General features: G+C 54.1%; 1 protein-coding gene across 1 annotated transcript in view; it reads right to left on the bottom strand.

Moving 5' to 3' along the window:
- Nucleotides 1–406: 406 nt before the first annotated feature.
- Nucleotides 407–10301, bottom strand: part of LOC308138658 (uncharacterized protein) — a gene marked incomplete at its 5' end in the record, with an annotated part of 16653 nt that continues 6758 nt past the window's right edge. Inside the window, 10 exons of the mRNA XM_080507872.1 lie at nt 407–1514; nt 5125–5236; nt 5354–7619; nt 7721–7758; nt 7846–7953; nt 8315–8452; nt 8536–8640; nt 8733–8951; nt 9016–9234; nt 10221–10297. Of these exons, the coding sequence (XP_080363998.1) occupies nt 898–1514; nt 5125–5236; nt 5354–7619; nt 7721–7758; nt 7846–7953; nt 8315–8452; nt 8536–8640; nt 8733–8951; nt 9016–9234; nt 10221–10297 (3899 nt within the window). The 3' untranslated portion in view covers nt 407–897. The remainder of the gene's footprint in view (nt 1515–5124; nt 5237–5353; nt 7620–7720; nt 7759–7845; nt 7954–8314; nt 8453–8535; nt 8641–8732; nt 8952–9015; nt 9235–10220; nt 10298–10301) is intronic.

The following is a 10301-nucleotide window of genomic DNA, read 5'->3' as shown; positions in this document are numbered from 1 at the left end:
TCTCTGTTTCTCACCTGCAGATCTTCCTCCTGATGGTCAACTTTATCGCCACGAACACTTCAGGTCTCTTCAACCCCCCCCAACTGCTGCGTTCCTTCTGCAAAGACTCAGTAATGAACAACACTCTCGCCGGTCCGGGAGCGTTTATATAGCAGATTGATTTAATTTAATTAAGTCGGCATTAACAAGTCAGGAACGTTCTGGCTTTTAGCTGCTGGATGTGTTTTAATTCTTCATTTTCTCAGGGAATAACGTCAGTAATTCTGTAGCATCAGTTCCTCTGACGCTGCTCCTGATAAACATCTCATCTGGGACAAAGGTGCTGAGTCATAGCAGGAGTCAACACCGCCAAGAGAAAGTAAAAAAAAAAAAAAAAAAAAAAAACACCAACAGGAAGAGGAGCAGATGGTTCTGTGGAGGAACAAGAGAACCGACAGGTTCTTCACTGGCCTTTACAAATTCAGCTTGATTCATTTCTGGAATGTTTCAACAGATCAGAACTATGGAAAATATGGAAACAGTATTAAAATATCACAGTTGAAATAATGTTTGAAGACGTGTTGTCGTTCCACATGAACTCTTTCCTTCCTGATTCTCCTTCAGCTGCTTCCTTACCGAGCTCCAACACCAACCATTGATTCACACCAGGCGGAAGAACGAGACTAAAGAACTTTTTATTGATCAGAAGCACAAAGCAGAAACTTTTCTACAGAAATGACTGACGAGGACTTTTACCTTCTTCAAAGGGAATCACAGGAAACGTTTTCATGGTTTGTTTCTTAGGACTGTCTAACGTCCGGTCGGGAGCTGAAACTACAAAGAAAAGCACACGGAGGCCAGAAGTGTGGTTCGGTGGGGGTTGGGGGGGGCGGGACGGGGCGGGTGGAGGCGCCGGCCTCAGCTCCCCTCGGGGGAGGCGCTGGCCTCCAGGTCCCACTTCTCCAGGAAGTCCTGCAGGTTGAGGTTGAACAGGTCGAGTCCTTTGGGCGACAGGTGCACGCCGTCGGCGCGGTACAGACCCGCGTTGGCGCCACAGCGGATGTTGTCGTGGGCCAGCGAGGTGCCGCCCAGCTCCGAGATGATGTTCTGGATGCGGCGGTTGACCGTGGTGCGGACCAGGTCCACCTCGTGGTTGTCGGTCGAGTGGCGCCACACCCTCCGGGGGAGGATGTTGGACCAGACGAGGACACACTGGGGGAGGATGCTGCGCATGGAGGTCAGGTCCTTCTTGACGGAGGCCAGCAGGTCGGTGGGGCTGTCGGTGCTCAGGTCGTTGCCGCCCAGGTGCACGATGAGGACGTCCGGGTTGGGCCAGGTGACCTTCAGCTGGTGGAGCTGGGGCAGCAGCTGGGACCACGTCATGCCCTGAGTCCCCTTCCACCAGATGGTCACCCGGCTGGGATCCATGCCCAGCTGCATACCTACCTCCGGAGACTTGGCCCGGGACTCGGCCCAGTACACCAGCGAGTGGCCACAGATCCAAATGTTCTTGGGCTCGCTGCTGGCGGACTTCCCTGCGAATGTGGACAGAAAAGGGGTCTGTGAGTCGTGGTGGGGAACCTCGGACGGTCTGAACAACCTCGGGCTGGTTCCACAAAGGACCTGCCGAGTCGGACCACAGAACCAGCGTCAATCATCACTAGTGAATACGAGACAAAGTGCGGACAGGAAGTCCGAGCTGGAAACCAGCAGATCTTTCTGGAATGTGAACTTTACATCACAGCCTCAAAAAAAATCACAATTTTATCAGAAGCCTTTTCTTCGTCTGTAACGCAGAGCTGAACTAAAGCTTCTTGTATTGGTTGAACATGTGGCTAAAGTTAGCTAGCTCGCTACGTCAGACACCATTCAAGTGGCTAAAATGATAAACTGCACGAAGACTCCTAAAGCATTTTTGATTTCTGATGGATTGAACATCAAACCTACCGAGGACAAAACAAGAATTCAAAAACTTCTTACAGCAAAAGAAACTTCAGAATGTTGGGAGTTAAAAATGAACACCTACCTTCAGCTCACATTAACTTTCACGTTAAAGCGTCTCACCATTTTCCGATCAAACGGGTCAGCTACACGAGCGCTTCGAGTGCCGAGCTAACGGGCTAACGAATGCGGCTAAAGGTTCATCGAAACGTGGCAAGAGAAGAAGAAACACTAAACTGATAAAACCGAAGTTTATTCCCGATCTAAAGCAAAAACTATTTGTTCCCTGTGTTCGCCTCTTGTGGAGCTCGGCGCTTGGTTCAGGGAAGAGAAAGCCGTCTCACTGCGCTGCCGTCAGGTTAACCGATGCCGAACGTGGGTGAAGGCGATCTGATCTTTGACGCTTCAGGTGAATTGGAACCAAACCAGACGTCAAGAGGTTTGAGGTTTGAGGTTTGAGGTCCGACATCAAGAGGGAAACGAGGTTTTTCTTTGGACTGTGGGAGGAAACCCTCACGCTAACCACTGAACCCCACACACGTGTTCTGTTCCCTGAGGGACTCCACGCTGGAGCTCTGCTGAACCGGACCTCCGTCCGACGACGGAGGTCGAAGTCCGCGGGAATGAAAACATGCAACAGGTTTTTTGCTTTGAAGTCCAACAAGGAGACAAACAAAAGTGAAAAAGATTCAAAGCACATGAGAGGACGTCTCTACGTTAGCCTCTTGGTGCGGCGCGGGACTCGTGAACGTTCAAACTCTTTAGGCTCATTCATACAAACCGCTCGGGGAAGCCGCTGCATCACAAGAAAGAAAAACATACAGCCAACATTTCAAATCTTAAAAAGAAAAAAAAAAGAAAAGCATCATATCCACACACGTTAGCATAACTGGCTAGTTGAGCGCTGAGACACAAACACACATTTAAACTACCTAATTATCGCAATCACAGCTAATGTTCATAATCATTTGATATTACAGCGATGAAATGTAAACTCAAACTACTGCACCACGTGTAGAACTGCTAGCTGGTATTACAACTGAAGGTAAGCATTGTGCCCGCTAACGTTAGCAAAATGGCTGCAAGCAAGTTTAAATAAAGACTCTTGAATAAAGCAGTTATATAAAACAAATCGCTGACGGTGCAACCGTGACGTCCCCCGGGCAACTCTTCAAAGAACAAATCACAGATTAGCTTTCATGTTAGCGGCGGTAAATCTGTCACGCTAGCTACAAGAATCCCTATTGTAGTTCTCGTGTTAAAAACACATTCATGCTAATATGCTAACCGGTCACACGAGACTAGCCGTGTGGAAAGACTGAAAAACAGGAAGTGGTCCCGTGTCCAGGAAACGCAGGACGACCTGAAGCTTCCAGCCGAGACGCCATGTTTTCCTGACGTTCCCACCTAATCTTAACCAGACGGAGGAAACGTGGACCCCGAATCGTCTTGGTAACCGTAGCTGGGGTTTTGGACTGGCTAGCAAGGGGCCGGAGAACCAAGGAGGCGTGGCTAAAAACAGCTGGATATCGCGGAAGGTTCCGGAGGGGGGGGGGGGGGAAACTGAAGAGACGTGACTTACCCTGAGCAGCGTGACTCAAACGTCTGGAGAATTAAAACATTTAAAGTGAAAGCGGAGGAAAGTCCTGGACTCCAGAATTCATCCTGACCCAACCAGGTGGTCTAAGTCCTGATCAGGACCTCCTCCCATTGTGTGTGTGTGTGTGTGTGTGTGTGTGTGTGTGTGTGTGGATTCCATCGCACGTCGGGAGGCAAAACGGCATGGAGCCTGAGCGGACGTTCTTCTTCAACGTCCGTTCGGAACATCACAATAAATTTTTCTGAAAACGTCACACCCGATCAGCGGGGCTAGCTGCAAACAGCGTACGGCGTTGACACTCCGCGGTCAGCGGCGTGAGTTCGGCTAGCTCCTGAACCGGACCCGGCGTTCGTCCGTCGGTTGACTTTCACTTAATCTCACAGGGGTTTTGATTTTGTATTTTCTTACGATTGAAGTCGGAATGTAAGTAAAAGAGGAAAAATTCAGCTGAATATTTAAAAGTGCATTCAATAAGAGCATTTGCACGAAGTGTAACGTTTTGTTTTTGGCACCAAAAGCAAAGAGACCAGCGAGTCTTGGGGCCCAGATGAGACGGAACAAGGTACAAGGTACCAGGTGATTCTGAGCTGGTCGCTCACTGGTCCAGTGACCGCAGAGTGTAACCGAGCCGCACTAAATAAACTCAAGAACTTTGTGTTTTTGTTTTTGTTTTTTAAAGTGAACAAACCTTTGATACCAAGCAGGATTTCATCAGTAAAACTCCAATATTACCAATCGACCTTTAATCGTCTTACATATATCATGGGTGTCAAACATGGCGACTGTAAGACGAACTTCCTCACATTTATAGACCGACAAATAACATTAATAGCTCTTTTTTCTTCTCAATGCAGTTTTCTACGTGACCACTGGGTGTCGCACCGCTACTGTAAAGGCTCGGAGCAGAACACGGCGGCCATCCAGTAGACGAGCGACGTAGCAGTGAGAGCTAGCTACCGTAACAGCCGCGGACGTTGTGAGGACACGTGGACGTCTGGCGGGAGACAACCTTGTTCTGTAAACCTCTAGCCAGTTTGACACCCCCAACCCCCCCCCCCCCCCCCCCCCGCCCCCCAACCCCCCCCCCCCCCCTCGTCTCAAAGCTTTCTGGACTCGGCTTCTAAACCAGACACTAGATATCAGATAAGAAGTACGGTGAAAAAAGGAAAGACGTTACTGTGTGGAGACGAGACTTCAGCCGGCTTCTGTTCTTGATCGCCGAGTGGAACCGGTGGTCGGGAGACTACTGAACTTGTAAATGCCGCAGAATCACTTCCACACTGCGGAGGAGGCCGTAAAAGTCTGCGAGTTGTAGCGTTAAGCTATAGCGGGACAAACGTGCACTCGGGACGAAGCGACAGGAGTAAAAGACAAACCGGAAGACAACCTCCTTCACGCCACCGCGCAGAAGCTCTGGGCTTCGCATCTTAATGCCTGGACGTCTAACGTGAAGAAGAAACAGACGTTAACTCGGCTCAACGTCCCCGCTGAGGTGAATGAGAAAGGAAAACTGTGACGCCGGTCAGGAAGGAAGGAAAAACCTTCGCGAAACCCTGGAACTGAAAGACAGTTAGTGGAATTTGAAAGACTGAAATGGCCGATACCTGCGCCGGTGAGCACGCCGTCCGTGATCTTCTCGCCTCGTTTCTTCCGGGAGAGCATCTCTTTGAAATGCTGCTCCCTTTTATCCAGAATCCTCTGGTTGTACCGGTCCAGCTGCGACACAAAGGACACGACCGCCAACGTGAAGACGAACCCTCAAACCAAAACAGCCAAAAATGGCAACGGGACGCCTTACAGCGCCCTTGGAAGGAGCAGAGGAGGCGGTCGTACCTTCTCCTTCTGCTTGGCCTTCACATCGTCGTCCGTCTCGGAGGTCAGAGGACTCGGGGACGGCGAGCTCTCCATCGGCAGACTGAACTGGACCGATTTAGAAGGTTTGCCCGACGGCTGCGCCGCCAGAGACTTGACCGTCTCTATGACCTTCAGACACCGGGCCACCGTCGTGGAGATGGCCGAGCCACAGTTGGCCGGACCGGAGGTCACCGGTGCCGGTGGCGCCGGCGCGGACGTCTGGAGGTGCTGCAGAGGACCGGAGCCGGTGGGCGACGGAGAAGAACTGCCAATGAAGGGCAAGACCGAATGAGCGGCTGGGGGAGCAAAAGGAGGAGGTCCGAGACGACGCTGGGGAGGCGGACCAGGTGGGGGACCGGGAGGAGGTCCCAGTCTCTTCTGGGGTGGGGGGCTTGCAGGAGGACCCGTCACACCCTGGGTGGTGGAGACGGAGGGCTGAGGACAGGAGGCGTCGGCACCGAGAGCCGGGGGCCAGCTGAGCGTCGGTGGCAGGTGCTGGTAGTGAGCGGGCGGAGGCCCGGCGGTGGGAGGGGTGCTGGGTGGAGAACTCCCCATGGACTTAGTTCGGCTGCGAAGCTGCTGCACCCTCTTCAGGGCCTCGAGCTCCTGCTGGTCCAGGAATCCCTCGTATTCCGAGGCGGCGGCGGCAGCTTTGGGTTTGCCGAGCGGCTCCAGGCTGGAGGATCTGGCCGGGGAGGGAGAATGGATGCGATCCCCGTCGACGGAACCGGTTCTGCCGGCTCGCGGGTCATCTTTTGGAGAGGACGCCACCTCTCGTTCTGAGGAGGACGACTTCAGGCCGTACAGTTTCTCCTGCGCCCTGCTGGCCAGCTTGGACACGTCGCCGGTACTCAGCTTCAGCCCGATCGTACGGAGCAGGCTTTGGATCTTGGTGTACGGTTCTGCGTTCGGTTCCTCGATTGCGTTCTCCGCCGACGACGGCTTCGGACTCGGCAGCCTCCTCTCCACGTCCCGGGACACACTGGGCAGTTCTTGAGTGAAGCCCACGATCTGAGAGAAGCCCTTCCCGTCCCGGAGGGCCCGCTCGTGAGGCAGGAGGCCGTCGTCCACACAGGCTGGTTCCGGGGTACTCACAGCCAGGTTCTTCTTGTTGAGCATGTCCAGGAAGCGGTCCAGGGGGGGTTTCTCCGCGGGGGGTGAGAGGTGGGATACGGTGAACTCTGGTTTGGGAGAGGGGTTTGGAGGAGGAGGCTCTATGGGAGACGAAGGTCTGAAAGGTGCCTGGGCGAAGGAAGAGGTTGGACCCTGGTTGGACACAGATGGAGGAGGACCACGAGGTTCTGGAGACCGACTCGCTTTGGCTGGGCCATGTGGGTCATAGGGTCGGTCAACATACGCCGGGTCATAGTACCGATCCTCGTAAGGTTCATCGTAAACATCGTAGCGGTCAGTGTACGGCGGCCCCGGGGCGTTGCCGTACGGACCACCTTCAAAAGGCTGGTCGTCGTACGGATGGTTGCCATAAGGCTGATCGGGGTAGGGCCGGCTGGAGTACGCATCGCCGTAGTGATCGGCGTAACGCCGGTCCTCGTAGGGACTGTACGGCCGGCTGTAGTAAGGATCGTCATACGCGGGCCGGCGGGGCAACTCGTATCCTTCGGGTCTCTTCTTCAGGATGGGCCGGACCGGTTTGTACTCCGTGAGCGGGACCGCGATCCTTCCGTGGTCGTAATCTATGCAGGTCCTCTGTCCGGGGTCCGGTCCTCGAGGGTCCGGTCCTCGAGGGTCCACCAGGGCCTTCTTGTACGCGATGATCTCGTTCAGCTCCTCCAGCTCTCGCTTCTTCCTCGCCAGCTCGTCGTCCACCACGGCCCCCTGCCGGCGGGGGGGGCTGGGCTCCCTCCTCCTCTTGGAGCCTTCTTCGCGCTCCCTGCTGACTCTGACCTTCCTCTTCTCCGCCCTGTCCTTGTCCTTGTCCTTGTCCTTGCTCCTGCTGGGACTCCTGCTGCGACTCCCACCCGAGTTGCTGCTGCGGCTCTTGGAGCGGCTCCTGGTGCGCCGGCGCGTCCGGTCTCGGCTGCGGCGGCTCCTGCGGTCGCGCTCGGCGCTCCTCCTCTTGACGACGCGTCCAAACTGATCCCGGGCTGGACTCCTGCTCCTGCTCCGGCTGTGGACTTTGTAGTGCCGCCGGGAGGAACCGTAGTCCCTCTTGCTGCTCTTGCTGTCCTGCGCCCGGAGGTTCTTCACCACGGCCTTCAGCTTGTCCTGCTCCGGCTTTGATTTCCTGCCAAGTCACAAGACGTTCCATCAGTTCCAAACAGACCAAAGGGGAGGAGTCAAAATCGAACTGTCCGTTTCTACACATCAGGGGAACTCTGAACTCACGGAGCGTGCTCTGAAGGCTTGGCCAGCTTGATGGTCATCTGAGGAAGGAGACACACCAGCAGTTAGAAACTAGGACCCTTGTCCAGCCAGGGGACAAAAGAGACCCGCGTCTGAACCCGCCTCACCTTCCCTTTGGAGACTCCCAGTCCTCCCAGCTTCCTGACGGACAGGAAGACGCTCTCAGCGAAGCGTTTGATCCGGATGGCCTGGTGCCCGCCCTCCGCCGTCTCATGCTGGGAGACAAGAAGCAACAGAGCTGAGAACCCAAGACCCACCTGGTAGACCAGTGTGCTGCAGGTACAGGCGTGTGCCTTACAGCAGGGTTTCTCAACCACACTGTGGTGTTTCCGCGAGATCTAGTCAGGTGTGCCGTTGGGAAATGATCCAATTTCACATTTTCTCGAAGAAAACATTAGCGTGCGGAGTAATCGTGTATAAATACTGTGGCGAGCGCCGCGGAAGAATTGCTCTGAGTCTATTCTACCAGCTGAACACCAGAGGCTTTTACTTTGACATGAACACACGCAACCAGAACTTCCTAACAGGACGACACTCCACACGACACATTGTAAAACACTGCCTTACAGGACTTACTGGGATCACACTGAACTCCACCTTCTCGTTGAGCTCCAGCTTCTTCTTCTCAATGACCTCGGACATGTGGAAGAACAGCTGAGGGTTCTGGGAGCACTTGATGAGTCCCGAGTCCGTGGAGAACTCAATCACGATGCCCTGAGCGGGGACGACAGGAGGGTCAGAGCCACTCGCCCCCGGGGTCAGGGGTCAGAGGTCACGCCGGGGCCGGACGGACTGACCTGCCGGCGCTGCTCGATGGACTCCTCGAAGGAGTCGGGCAGGATCTCCACGAAGGTGGCGCGCTCCTGCCTGGAGTCCCGGTGGGTGGCGATGTTGAAGCGCACCTTCAAAATAAGAGCGGGAGCACAGAGGGGGGGGGTTCAGATGTTCTGCGGACAGAAGACGGACTGGGGTCGGGGGGGGGGGGGGTCCTCACCTTGTCCCCGTCCAACATGGTGGCCGTGCTCAGCAGGTCCCTCAGGCTGAAGTCCAGCAGCTTCTGCTGTCCGTCGACGGTCATCACCAGTCGACCCGCCTCCACCTGGACTCTGGCTCCGCCCCCCACCGCCGGCGCCTCCTTCACCTTCACCTCCTCGGGCTCCGTCTTGACCTCCGGGTCTCCTCCTCCTCCTCCGTCCATTTTCTCCTCCTTCACCTGGAAACCGTCGATTTTATTGGTCCGTCCCGGATCGGGGGACGCGACCTGCGGAGACGCTCACCTTTCTGAGGAGCGTCGGTCCGTCCCCAGGTTCTCCTGGCTCCTCCTCCTCCTCCTTTAGCTCCTCCTTCGGCTGCTCCTCCTCCTCCTCCTTGGGCTCCTTCTTGATCAGCCTGCGGGGGTTCCTAGAAATGGCTCTGAGGACGGTGCCTTCAAATCGCTCCTTGCTGATGTCGTCCATCGAGTCCGGGTCCCGGACCGTGAAGCCGAGCGGCGTCCACTGCAGGGGGGACGTCAGAGGACAGGTCCATCAGTGGGGGGGGGGGGTTTCTTTTTCATTTTGAACTTTCTTTTTATTTATTCTTGAACAATTGTAAAATACAAGAACAAACATATCAAAGCAAATACAATAAAAAAAATACAAATAAATAAATATATAATTAAATTAAATTGCAGGGGAAAAGATTTCAAACCTCACGGGGACACAATGTCTTTGTCAACACGTCTCTTCTCACTCAAGTTGAATTTACACCGTCGCTGTTCTTACATATTGTCCATTTCTCACATTTCTCCTCAAACTGGGATCTTCGTCATCTCAGCATGAGTCAAATGTTCCATTAACTCATTGCTTCTCAATGGTGGGGCGAGCCCCCCTGGGGGGGGGGGGGGGGGGGCGTGGTGGGGTGTCAGGGGGGGGGGCGTGAGGCAGGCGGGACTTTCAGTATTCGTGTCTTTATTCATGCTTGAACGATTAAAAAAATGGCCTCCAGCTCATTTGATTAAGTTATGTTGATAATCAGGCGATTACTCATACAGTTTATACAGATCAATAAATACATATTATCAGGTTCTCAATGTACAATTCGGGGGGGGGGGGCCTGAAAAAATGTTTTGTCCTCTAGGGGGGGCATGACAGAAAATAATTGGGAACCACTGCTTTAAGTGGATCTGCTCAACAGTCTGGGCCCGTGGTTCCGTGGTTCCGTGGTTCCGGATCAGCTTGGTTCCACTTCCTTGTTACAGTTTCTCTACAAGCCACTGTTTACGTTTTCAGCAGGTATTTATCTTTACAGTCTACAAACTCAACACAGGTGCAGTATATTGACCTCCAACGGTATCTTAGAACCCAAAACGTTTATTATTTTCCAAGTTCTGCTGAGTTCTTAGTGTTCTCCAGAAGTGAACGGTAGAATTTGGACACGAGTCTCGCCAACGTTCCTTTCTGTGCTTCGTTTGATCATTCTGATCATTTTGCTCAACGCTCACCTTGTCCTTCGCCGCCGCCAGCGCCGCCGCCACCCTCCTCCTTCTTCCTCCTCTCCTCCTCGTCCCGCTCCCCGCTCCTCC

The sequence above is a fragment of the Blennius ocellaris genome (assembly GCF_963422515.1).
Source record: "Blennius ocellaris genome assembly, chromosome: 13".
Classification (NCBI taxonomy): domain Eukaryota; kingdom Metazoa; phylum Chordata; class Actinopteri; order Blenniiformes; family Blenniidae; genus Blennius; species Blennius ocellaris.
Note: the sequence above shows the minus strand (reverse complement) of the source record. Positions and strands in the feature narration are given on the sequence as shown.